Consider the following 13784-nt stretch of genomic DNA (forward strand, 5'->3'; position numbering starts at 1 on the left):
CTGCCTGTTTGTGCTGATTCAGCCTCTGTGTTTCATTATAGGTGGATACAAGGGGATGGCCACGTATTTGATTTCTGCAAACGTATCCTACAACGCCCTGCCCTGGAAAAAGCCATCAGCCGGTCAGCAGGAGGATACGGAGAAAAAGAAGAAGAAAAAGGCGGCAAAGGCTAATTAAGACACTCTTAATTAAGACTTCAAACAACAGCTTTGCGTAGGTGGGAACAAAGTGCAACTGCAAAGCCATCTGCTAGATATCAAGCCTTTTCCAAGATCGCTGTACTTTTTATGAAAAGAATAATGATTAATTTACTACAAAGAAAATGCTTTGCATTCCATGCATGCACACCTGGATAGTCATTGTTTTTTGTTTAGTTTTTTCTTTCGTCAGCTGTATATTTCAAACTTTGATCTAAAGACATTGGAAAAGCAGAATATCTGCTTTACCTAAGGAGGAACAGGAAGAGGTTATAGAGATGTGAGTGCTGGTCTGAGTTTGTGTCCTGTTGATTGACAGCTCTGGATCAATGGACTGGCTGCCTCTTTAAATGCCACTTTCACAATGTAGTCACACGCCAGCCTGAAAAGACTCTCTCCAAACACCATTTAAAGAGGTTGTCATTTGGAACATACTGACGACATCGATTTCTGGGCAAACTGTTTGCCAAACCAGACTTGAACTTGACATATAGATTTCATGTTCGATCGTGATCAAAGATTAGAAACACAAAGACGATTCACTTCTATACTTATGAATTGGAAAAACTGCAACAGGCAATATGGCGGGATAGTCCCACCTAATTTTAAATGAAAGAGCCAATTGTTGATTGGTAAAGTCATTGCATCACTGCATTGGACGTTAGAAGCTCCAGTTCCCATAGAAACCAGAGTCTAAAGCAGCCGATATGCATGTGCATTCACAATAATATTGGAACTATGCATGCGCATTGGCTGGTCTAGTCTTAAAAAATAAGCTATTGAAACACTAATCGAGCACAAGAAATAACATTCATGGGGCTATTTGTTTCAGATTTTGTTGCCGATTTGAAATATTTAATTTAATTGCAAGTTCAGCAAATAGTTTTTTAGATTTCAGGATAACACCCATTCATTTACAGTAGATAGGACTTGGTCTTGTTCGAGCTGCCTGGAGGTGTTGCAAATATGGCATCCGAGTGAAAGGGACTTCGTTGTGATTAGCTTGCTCCCTGTATCATTCATGCTTTGGTGCACAGCAGTTAAAATCAGTGTGTTGTTGTCCTCTATGACTCACTAAATGTGCCAGAACGAACAAAATTAGCCAGTCAGATTTGGATTGTTTGCTAAAATAAAATGATTTTACATATACAATAGTTTATAAATATGTATTAAATAAGGTTTTACATAATAAAAATGTAATCTTTCACATGCATATATTTTGTTTGTGCTATCCTCGATTATGTTGATGGTTTAAAGGCACAATATGTAATTTTTTTTATTAAACTATCCACTTATTATATATGTTATTTATTTTGCTGACTTGTGTACTTACATTAGCCCAAACATTTTTAAGAGTGTTTAAATAGCAATTTTAAATAGTGACTCGTTCCTGGTCATTGCAACGCCCTCCAGTGACATCAAACACCCTCGATTTCAGGTTTTGTATTGTAGAAAACATGAAAACACCAAAGACATTTTAATATGTTATGGATTTCATAAGACAGGTGATGTGTAACATTATAACAGAACTTTCAACTGTATGTAGTTTGATAAAACAGTGCTTCTTTACCCCACATATGCACGACCGGAATGAGCGGAAGCGGTTGACTGTGGAATAATCTGCTGCTTTCAAGCCGTGTTTCACACTCATTCAATGGGCTCCAGATTGTATCGACAACAACTTCCATGATTCCCATGAAAGTATAACAGTATAGTGTGTGTGTGTGTGTGTGTGTGTGTGTGTATGTGTGTGCTCTTGTTTTTGTGACATATCAGGACACAATTCTGTATAATGACATGGGTATGACACAGGTATTACAAGGAGAGGGTAACTTAGGAGGACATAAGCATGATTCATAAGCTCAGGAGCTAGTTTGTCATATCTTTGTAATAAATCCAGACAAATTTGTATTACAAACTACCCAACCAAAGAATAACAGTATAAAGCCCAATTCCATTCTTTCACTGTTTGTCTGTTCACTCACACTTTTACTTCATTTTTTACTCCCAGCCTGCAGCTTTGTTTTCAGTAGAGAAGTCTCTTCCAAAGGGTGTAAAAGCGGGGTCATCAGCACACATACAGCCTAGTGCAGAGCAGAGACAACGGTCCCCCTGCGGTGAGCTCAATGAGCCCTGGGCTCTCTGTACCCAGCGATCACAGCACAGCATCGGCACCCACCGCCTCCGACACAATCTCTCATCACCACCCCTCGACAGACTTCACAGGAAGCAGCGGTGGTCCCGAGAGCACGGGGAGTGAAGACCTCCTCAGCACCGTAGCTCGAGGGGTTCAGAACCGCGGCCAAGGGGTGAGACTGCCAAAAAATGGCAGATGTGCCTCAGCAAGATACACCGAGATGAATGAAAGGCTTGTGCTAATGTCTGCCTGCATGTGTCACGTCTCATCTAGAGCATATTAAGCATTTCCTGGCAAGTCTAATAGTTTGTAATCATGCTTTTTAAGAATAGTAACGGCTTAATAGACTAGTTTCAATCTTTTTTATCTACTCATATGTCAATCCAAACTCATAGGAATTGATTTTATTCATAGATCTTAGAATGATTGTGGAATTAACTCTTTTCCACATAATGAACCTGTCAAGCTCTACTAAGGACTACTTTTAGGATACTTTACTAGTGCTTTTTGGAAATGTTATTTAAAGGCTGAATGTATTGAAGGTATTCAACCAATTTATAATTGCATTAAATGTAGTGTCTCATTTGTCCACAGTTTCCATTATTGTATACATCCACCGCATTACCTAAATAGCAATTTTGTTAACGATTCTGTATTTACTGAGTAAAGTACAGTACATAGAATTTGCATCCAACAGTTATTTATATACTTATATATTCATAATTTTAATGGCAAGAGAAAGCATTGTGGGGAGAAAATTATCATATTTAACAGTCACTACAGCCAGAAATATGACTTGAGATGCCTTTCATGTCAAATTTCTGCTAGTAAGAAAGTAACATTTCTGTAAAAGCACACTAAAATTGTGCAAAATGAATTCTTAAGGACAGTTTCACGTTGCTTTTGATATCACTTTGGAGTTCAATAACCCTGTTCACTTTAATCACTGTATATGAGTGACCTGTACATTCTTCAACATTTCTCCATCTGTGTTGAAAGCAAGTGGAAAAGTGGAAAGCAAGTCATATGGGTCAAGACCTAGATTAAACTGAGAAAGGGAGATTGTGACGGAAGATGTTTGTGAACAGTCTAAAAGAGCATGTGCAGTTTTAGGGCCGTATCGCCTCAATCACATGTTGATGCCACTCGTCCATCATCATCCTACAGTCCTCCCGAGGAAAGGAAGACAAGCGCAGCCTCACCAGTTAATGATGACGATTTACAAGTGAAATGAAGATGTATGACTGCTGTTTAAATTGCATTGGGTTTCCGGAAAGCTTCATCTCCCCGTGCGCTCTGTAACAACATCAGGGGCTGTTCAGCTGTGTCAGTATTCAAACGCAGTCAACATGAAGTTGTTACAAATATGTTTTTGTCGCCGCTTTGTTTTGCAAGTCCAAACTTTGACATTTTCAGAGACATCCACTGGGAAACAGAAACCTCGATCAATCCCTACTAGAAATGTCACATCCGAGTCTTTTGTCACCATTAGCCAGGAAAATATCACAGTTTCCGTGATGAGTAAGGTTTTTCCCCTTAAGGTTTGTACATGACCTGAATGGCAGACAGTATTTGTATCACCTGTGACATGAATATAACAAAAAACCATCAAGAACATGTCCACATCATATCATATGATTGTAAATATTTACATTTTAGATTTTACACTTTTATACACACACACGTGTATGTGGGTAAAATATATTATTACTTCATTATATATATATATATATATATATATATATATATATATATTTGTATATGCAGACAGACAAAAATAGTACTTCGATCTATTTAGCAATGAAGCATTAAATTGATCATAAGTGACAGCAATGACATTTGACATTTTATCAAATTAATGCCGTTCTTCTGAACTTTTTATTAAATCAAAGCATGATCGTTTTTACCATTTGCAATAAAAAATATGTATATATGTATATATATATATATATATATATATATATATATATATATATATATATATATATATATATATATATGCATGTATGTATGACCTGAATGGCAGACAGTATTTGTATCACCTGTGACATGAATATAACAAAAAACCATCATGAACATGTCCACATCATATCATATGACTGTAAATATTTACATTTTAGATTGTGTATGTATGTATATGTATATGTATACACATACATATATATATATATATAGCAGTAGGTTTATACTATATAATATAGAGCATTAGTATGCACACCTAATTTTAAATGGTTGGCAGTTGAAAAAATTCTATAAAATGCATATATTATAGAAATATAGAGACAAATATAAATACATGCAATAATTGCAAACATTAAGTTTAGGATGCATTTGGATTTTTTATTTTTACTTTTTTTTTTTACTTAATATTTTGTGGTGAAATGTGAGCTGATAGGTTCATGATATTCACGCTGCAGTAGCACGCTGTGTGTGATGACAGCAAGCCGGTGATTCTATACGGACAGATCATATCTTCAGGGTCATCAAAGACAGGAAACAGGAAGGAACTCAACCGTAATTCTATCTGAGAGATAAACACCAAGTAAACATCACAAGAACACGGAGAATGAACTCCTGCCATGGGTGAAAATGAAATGAAAACAAACCAAAGATTTTTTTAATTAATTTTTTTTATTTCTCTGATGGAATACTTGAACAGTCATTAAATAAAACCTGTACAGTATTTACAGTCAAATATTTAACATCAAGTTTGGTTGCATGCAAATGCTGTACAATAGTTTACATTTCTCGGGAGGAATAAATGTGATAAAAGGCACCTGTAACCTTTATTTGTGTGTGTGTGTATATGCCCCGCTGCATTTCACCTGCTCATGGAGATCAAAAAACTGTCAGCTCAACTCAGTGTTACAGCAGGACGGCTCTAAAATGACTGATTGTTCTGTCAAGCCTTTAATTCCAGCCTCTTTTTCTCTATTACTTAAATGTCTTTTCTAATCTGCGTATTAATTGCCTACCTGGGTTGCCAGGTAACTAGAAAGCACCCCATTCAAACACATTTGCTTGTTTTCCCAAAAAAAAAGGGGATTTAGCAGCAGTGTTTTGCGATGTCATGATGTTCCACACGCTGAAAGCGGAGTAAGGCGGAAGGCGTATTGCAGAGTGGCCCTGCGCTTCAGGCCGGGAGAGACAGAGAGGGGCGCAAGGCAGCTGGGGCAACAGTGGCAACCTGCTAACCTTTGGCATCACAGGGGGGGCAAAGCCACAAGTTAGCACTACGCTGATCAGTAAACAGGTGTCAGCATCTCCCCTGTAGAGAAAAGAGATTCTATACAGATGCAGAAGCTTATACAGCATGTCAATGCCATGCATCACTGGCCTAGAATCTGAAATATAAGTACTATAAAGCTACAACACTAAACGTACCACTGGTAAACTACTGCTGTGAAGCTGAATGCATAAGAAAGATTAACCCCAAAAGCTTCAGATACTGTACATTGAAATTTAAGCCCGCTATATAGCGACTTAAAGCTGAGCACCAGGAATTGCAGGCCACTGACTGGCATGGCTGTAAAAAGCGTCGGTTTAAGGTTGCATCTGTCAATCTCAGAAGCAGTCTAGTCAACCAATGTGCTTTCAGACACAATGTAGAAATAACCGAGACGCTAAAATTATCAGTGTTATTATGGAACTGAATTTGCAAACCAATTTCACAGTCTTTAAGTCCTAGCAATACCAAGCACGAGCTCTCTTCTCAATAATATTACAATTGTAAAAAAAAATGCTATCGAAAACAATGCTATTTCATTTCTAAAATGAAATGAGCTATAGGACACACAGTCCATCGTAATCTCATTAATGAGGGGCACTTATTAAAAAAGGTTGACCCCGTATATGTATGCATTATTAAAAGAGCATACTGTTAAAACAAATGAGCTCTTAACCTCATTCATTGAAACAAACAAAGAATTGTAGAAATTGTACCGAAAATAATTTGTCAATAGTTGCATTATGCAACTGCACTGCAACTCATTTTTCGAATGAGGAATGTTGTTTGTTTCGTTCCAGCATAAACTTACAATTTTGCAAAGTGATCCAAGGGGGTTTATGTTAGATGACAGAAATGTGCAAGTGATTATTTAAATCAAACTTTGGCAACACGTTTGACGCTGTATATTTTGAGCTCCCTCTAAGAACAAAACACACAAACGCACATGAAAAAGAGCAAGATGGTATAAAAGCAGCATTTTTCACAGTTTTGAAAACAAATGTTCTTTGAAGCAGATGCTCTGATCATTATTTAATAAATTTGGCCTTATTTTAAAAAGACTTCACAGAAAAGATCCAAGACCCATTTCTTTTATGAGTTCACTACTGTTTCAAAGGGGAAAAAATGGATTTGGTTATAAAAAAAAAAATTGTTAATACATTCTAGAAACATGAACCCAAATAAAATCTTAAATGATTCTCTGTCTATGGACAAATCTAAAGGTGTATGCACTGCGAACCACTGGTAGGAATATATTAACCTAAAGATTAAGGAATCCCCTACTGCTTTCTTCCTTATGAATATTTATGTATGTATATGAGCTTTACATTATGCAAAAGATTCCAGCATAGAGACTCATCCTTAGAAATATATAACCACTGTATAGAAGCTTTGTGACTGACAGCAGCTTCGCCACATCTCGTCGTATTCAATCAAAAAAGGGTAACTTATAAATTTGGTAAAAATCTCTTTTGGTAGCTTGGGAATCCCGCTGCACTCTTGCAGCACTTGATGTGGGATTATCCATGCTGTGGGTCGTTCATCAGATAAACCACATCTCTGTCGTCTGGAAATAAGAGCTTCCTCCTTACAGTAGCTCATGTATGCAGCTGGTGCATTGCCAAGGGCCGCAAAAAAATATTTAAGAGTGATAGATATGTTTCATTAAAAAAGACTGTAAATCTAGGAAAGCCTGAGAAGGGAGTGGCGTGTGGCAGAGCAAGATTAATGGTGTAAAAACAAACAGAGTTGCATTTTCTCTAGCAAGACAAGCTCGCGATGCCCACGCTCCCACATCAGGCACACCGCATCCTCCAAATCAGAGGAGGCTGCTTCCTATTTCATTTAATAGGGAGTGAAACTGAAAAACACGACGCCTAATTCGACCTACTTTAACACTGCTGTCTTCAACATGCTTGATGCTTGATCAAAAGTGTGATAGTGGAGAAACATCAGAGGCTGATGTTCATTTAGCATCTTATCATGGGGTCTTAAAGGGGTAGATCATCCGAAAAAGAACATTATGTAATAATTTACTAAACTTCATGTTGTCCCAAACCTTTATGAATTTCTTTCTTCACTGGAACACAAAAGGAGAAATTTTGCAGATTGATCCAATTGCTCTTTTCCATATTGATCATGTATGAGCAAAAGCAAGCTCCAAAAAGTGCGAAGAATAAGAAAATAAATACTTGTGCACTATATTCTGATTTTTTGTTTTAAGTCAAATGATAGATTTGTTTGAGAAATGACATGCTATGGATATACACAGATAAGAATGAGGTGAAACAGATGATTTATAATAATAATTGATTGGGATTTATGATAATGATTGGTTGTGATTTTTATATACTGTTTTTATGGTGCTCTTCCTCCATGTACCTTGATTTTATGAAAAAGAGCAGCTACAACAATCTACTAACCGTCTTATTTTGTTGAAGAAAAAGGTGTAGAGTAAAGAACAATTTTCATTCTTCGGTGAACTGTTCCTTTAAAAAAAAAAAAAAAAAAAAAAGATAATAGATAACTTGGACCAGGCATGCCGTGCAAATTCTTTAAAACTTCTATTTTAAAGTGTTATATGGTAGCCTTATAGAAAAAATAAATAATGGGCAAAACAAAGTGACCAAAATTTCATCCAACATTCCAGTAGATTGTCTGAAATTGTTTTTGTCGTACCAGGACTACGTCCAACAACATGAAAATGAATCTTTTATACTCTACCCATCAGATGCTTGAGTCTGAGGTAACATATAGTTCTGCCTAAAACTGTCTGATAATATCACCAAACTCAATCCCTCTGATGAGACTCTCAAAATGCCCACTCAGCAGACTCTGAATACTGCTTTATGCTTCGGAGACCTCTATCCACACATCCAGAAGACAAACCAGAATCAGTGAAGGTTTAACTCACAAAATCTAATTTTAAACCTGAGGTAGAAAACTAAATTCACAGCAGGATGGAGCGAATGAATTTAAAAGCAAAGGAAGCAGTGTTTGTTTGTGGTTTAGGGGGGTTTAAGGAAGCCATTAGTTATTAGAAATGTTCAGAGAAACCCTCTGAAGAGCAAGGCATTGAAAAATGTGGTGGTCCATACTATTGCACAATGTTTCAAGGGAACTTGGGACTGGGATTGATGACGACTCTCTATCTGCTCATATCAGTAAACACAAAAGGTGCCAATCTTCAGGATACTGAGAAAATGGATTCAGTTTCTGATACGACATCAAAGCTAAAGTCATATGGCTCTTTAGTAATTACAAAAAAGTGACTCTGAAGTGATGCCATCTTGATGTGATAAATATTCAGAAGTAAAAGCAGCACCTACAGATGAAGTTGTCTCAATGTTTCCGTTTAGACAGGAAGTGCAGAAGGACCCTTCAATGCACAGATAATACAGTTTCGTCGTCATCAAAATGGCACATCCAGACGAAAGAAACCTGCAGTAGCCTCTCTCAGACTCTCATGATCATTGGATCATATTCCTCGGATGTGACTCCGGTTCAAAGGGTTGTGTCTCGTCTCCTTAAGGCAGGTCCAAGAAACCCACCTTCTGGAGTGAGACAGCTTACCCATGGACTTTCGCCAAGGTCGATTTCAGACACCTAAAGCTATGGTGTCCAATTAAGCCGACAGCCCAAAAAGGCTCCATTGACGGCAATCGTTCCAAACGGAGGTTCGTCACCTTTTCTTCCCCATCTTCGGATTCCAGATCTTTACTCTCATGTCACTGTGGGATGGGAGAAACAAAAACAAAAAGAGACATAAAATGAGAGGTGGAGGAGATGCACAAGGCCGATAATCAGAAAGACAGACACACTCGGTTGTCTGAATCTTCAGACACCGTCACAGTAGCTCCTCACATTGAAGACATGGCACAGACATCAAAACCAGGAGTTCACAAAGCGAACCGCCACAGTCCCCGCTCCTCTCACCAATTAGGCGCATGCACCTTTTTATCGCAATAAAAATCAAAACCCCACTGTGTGAACCAGCTCACAAGAAGCATATGCTTAAATCTCAACTAACACACTCCATCTCTGAAAAAAATTGAATTTTCAAGGAAGTAATGTTTCCTAACCACATGTTTTTCTCTTCTTCAAGCATTAATCATATACAATTTAATGTGGTTTGCTCAAGAGGAAAATTGCTAATGGGATATGAAAAATGTTTCACAAAAGTTTTGGCCCAAATTTCTAGGTTTTGCTAAAAGCACTCATTGGAAAAGCACTTGGATCCTGGTAAAACAGCACCAAGTCTCGGAGGGCACTGAGGTAGGATGTATCTTGTGGTTCCTAGACCTTAACTAGAACCAATTAAACAGATTTACGCCACTGGTGCTTGAATGCAATTAAGGGTGCAATAGGTTTTTATTGCTCTCTAAAAGATGAGCCACTTGAGGGCATCGAAATGGGGAAGAAAAACTATGCATTGAGTCTAATTAGTACTATTTTCTTTTACTGGCCTGAAGTGAAAAAACTTGGGGAAAGTTATGTGGGATCAAACACCTGAAAAGAAGTTGGCCTATGAAACGAAACTGGTGTAAAGTATGAGAGAGCTGGAAGATGAACATAGGATGATAGACAACTGAATGTGTGAGAAATAACTGACAGCAACAAAATGACACAGTTGAGCTGTGTAGTTCCTTCTCAGACATTCTGCAGCTCACGTCCCCTCCAGCGCATTCGAAACGCCGGCGCTCGGCTTGTCTTTAACCTTCAGGAACTGTCACGCCTTTGCTCAAGTATCTGCACTGACTGCCAGTAGCTGCCAGAATCGATTTCTGTTTGACCGACAATATTGAAAATGGCCTGAACAGCCTTACATGCCCCTGCTCTCTTCATAGCACTGAGATGTCATTTAAGAGAATTAGAATTTCAATTTCAGTTAATCGGTTCCAAAAGTGATTATTTGTTGACTTTTACATAGATTATTTTTACTGCAAGATCAACAAGATCTCATGAATTATTATATTGGAATAAACTAGAAACTCTTATCCACTCACCAAATCCACACACTCTTCTCATCTATTTTAAATGTACATTTATACCAAATTTTAACATTTTCGCTTGAAATGCATGCACACTTTCTGACTACCGACGTACAGTTGACACTTGACGTTCAAAAGACACTTTCAAAAGATTCAAAAGTCACCTTGCAAATTTTCTGCCAACTGTTTTTCCTCAGAAACTACAGCAGCCTGGACTCACTTAAACCTGCGTAAGTTTCGAAGCAGCCAGCCAATCAGATCAAAGCTTGAAGCTCTGGAAGATTCTTGCCACTTTTAAGAGCAATATCTATCAGATAATCTGAAACAGCTGAAACAGCCACTTTTATGTGCTAAGTATGCTATGTTGTCACTTGTTAAGAGAGTTTCAGCTAAGCACTTGTCAGAAAGGAGAAGGGTAAAATATCCTCAAACAGAGAGAAGAAGATTAGAGAGAGAAAGGACAGTACCAGAGGGAACCAGGCAGGAGGTGGTTAGTGGAGGCTCAGGGGAGGCTGGTGGCCCGGCCCTTGATGGCCAGGACCCGACGGGGCAGACAGGGCGTGAGCCCAGGGACATAACTCCACAACTTCACCCGACAGTCACTGTGGTTATGAAGGCCCACAAGCACGAAGGGAAGGGATGAGAGTGAGAGACAGAGAGAGTTGAAGGAACAGAGGCACATTAATGAAGAACAGTCAAACAATCCCCTGTCTGCACCATCTGTTCTACAAACAAGCACCCGCTAAAAATGTACAAAAGTAGGTCTTAAAAACATATTAGTCTGACTGAACATTTCTAAGTAGTCTACTGTCTGGAAAAAGACGTCACAAGAGAGTAAGAGCCTGAACCGAGTCGCAGAAATAGACAAGCAAGTCATAACAGACTCACTGAGCTGATGACCCATTTAGAACCTTTGGAGGACTAAGTAACTGGTTATATTATTATTTCAAAATTACCATAGTTAAACACTGTTCTTCAGTGGGACATGAAAGATGTTCTTTATCTTGTTTTCCCAATGCACCCGTGAAGTTTTCTTTTCCCCCAAATTTAGAGATGGGAAGTTCAAACTGCAAACAGGTTCGTTCAAACAAACGATTCATCTTTTCTATTACATCATAATTTACTTCCACTCATTATGTGACATTTAAATGCTTTAACATATTAAAATAAATGTCTGAGTTGACAAATCAAGCCATTCATTACCACAGATTAAAATTAATTGGTGTTTTAGTGCATTTTTATGTGTTTCAGTTTAGCTTTTTACTACCAGCATAATTGAGATAAATGTTCATGCCATATGGTATTTGTAGAATAGTAATCAATACACCAAAAAACACTTTTACTACAATAAAATAATGGATCATTTTCATAAGGGTTGTTGGGGTCCACATTTCCATCGTGGTCTGTGCTACTTGGAGTACGTTTCTGTATTTGGTTTTGTCATGAATATTTGCAGCGCGTTTCTGTATTTGGCTGTGTCATGAGTATTTGCAGCGCGTTTCCGTATTTGGCTGTGTCATGAGTATTTGCAGCGCGTTTCCGTATTTGGCTGTGTCATGAGTATTTGCAGCGCGTTTCCGTATTTGGCTGTGTCATGAGTATTTGCAGCGCGTTTCCGTATTTGGTTGTGTCATGAGTATTTGCAGCGCGTTTCCGTATTTGGCTGTGTCATGAGTATTTGCAGCGCGTTTCCGTATTTGGTTGTGTCATGAGTATTTGCAGCGCGTTTCCGTATTTGGCTGTGTCATGAGTATTTGCAGCGCGTTTCCGTATTTGGTTGTGTCATGAGTATTTGCAGCGCGTTTCCGTATTTGGTTGTGTCATGAGTATTTGCAGCGCGTTCCCGTATTTGGTTGTGTCATGAGTATTTGCAGCGCGTTTTCTGCATTTGGCTGTGTCATGAGTATTTGCAGCGCGTTTCTGTATTTGGCTGTGTCATGAGTATTTGCAGCGCGTTTCCGTATTTGGCTGTGTCATGAGTATTTGCAGCGCGTTTCTGTATTTGGCTGTGTCATGAGTATTTGCAGCGCGTTTTCTGTATTTGGCTGTGTCATCAGTATTTGCAGCGCGTTTCCGTATTTGGCTGTGTCATGAGTATTTGCAGCGCGTTTTCTGTATTTGGCTGTGTCATCAGTATTTGCAGCGCGTTTCCGTATTTGGCTGTGTCATGAGTATTTGCAGCGCGTTTCTGTATTTGGCTGTGTCATGAGTATTTGCAGCGCGTTTTCTGTATTTGGCTGTGTCATCAGTATTTGCAGCGCGTTTCCGTATTTGGCTGTGTCATGAGTATTTGCAGCGCGTTTCCGTATTTGGCTGTGTCATGAGTATTTGCAGCGCGTTTCCGTATTTGGCTGTGTCATGAGTATTTGCAGCGCGTTTCCGTATTTGGCTGTGTCATGAGTATTTGCAGCGCGTTTCCGTATTTGGCTGTGTCATGAGTATTTGCAGCGCGTTTCCGTATTTGGCTGTGTCATGAGTATTTGCAGCGCGTTTCCGTATTTGGCTGTGTCATGAGTATTTGCAGCGCGTTTCCGTATTTGGTTGTGTCATGAGTATTTGCAGCGCGTTTCCGTATTTGGCTGTGTCATGAGTATTTGCAGCGCGTTTCCGTATTTGGTTGTGTCATGAGTATTTGCAGCGCGTTTCCGTATTTGGTTGTGTCATGAGTATTTGCAGCGCGTTCCTGTATTTGGTTGTGTCATGAGTATTTGCAGCGCGTTCCTGTATTTGGTTGTGTCATGAGTATTTGCAGCGCGTTTTCTGTATTTGGTTGTGTCATGAGTATTTGCAGCGCGTTTCTGTATTTGGCTGTGTCATGAGTATTTGCAGCGCGTTTCCGTATTTGGTTGTGTCATGAGTATTTGCAGCGCGTTTCCGTATTTGGTTGTGTCATGAGTATTTGCAGCGTGTTTCTGTCATGAGTATTTTTTTTTTTTTACTTAATTTGCTGGTGCTTTTTGTATTTGCATGTGTTGCAGTGTGTTGAGTTCTCTTGTAAATCCACAAATAAATGTACAACCAACAATCCAAGCATAGAACCAAGATCTTTCCTTAAATTTTACACTCAGATTTTTACATTTATATTTACCTCACATTATGGAAGAAAGGATGTGTCACTACTTCGATTTCATTGCAACTGTAAGCTATTAATTATTTTTATATATTGGCAATTGGCTCTGTTTACCAGATTGTAACAAACTGTCTAGTCTGATTTGCAAACCAGTTCATTAAA

The 13784-nt window shown here is 38.5% G+C and overlaps 1 protein-coding gene across 9 annotated transcripts in view; it reads right to left on the reverse strand.

Moving 5' to 3' along the window:
- Window positions 1–4947: 4947 nt before the first annotated feature.
- The window catches only part of kif21b (kinesin family member 21B), a 123630-nt gene continuing 114793 nt past the window's right edge, over window positions 4948–13784 (reverse strand). For 7 of the 9 annotated variants that reach the window (XM_052568351.1, XM_052568342.1, XM_052568346.1 and 4 more), the window contains 2 exons: window positions 11020–11154; window positions 4948–9292 (listed from right to left, as the gene is read on the reverse strand). In XM_052568351.1, coding sequence (XP_052424311.1) covers window positions 11055–11154 — 100 coding nt within the window. In that variant the 3' untranslated portion in view covers window positions 4948–9292; window positions 11020–11054. The remainder of the gene's footprint in view (window positions 9293–11019; window positions 11155–13784) is intronic. The other 2 variants (XM_052568349.1, XM_052568350.1) reach the window with 1 other exon arrangement.

Source organism: Carassius gibelio, chromosome B11 (assembly GCF_023724105.1).
Source record: "Carassius gibelio isolate Cgi1373 ecotype wild population from Czech Republic chromosome B11, carGib1.2-hapl.c, whole genome shotgun sequence".
Taxonomy (NCBI): Eukaryota; Metazoa; Chordata; class Actinopteri; order Cypriniformes; family Cyprinidae; genus Carassius; species Carassius gibelio.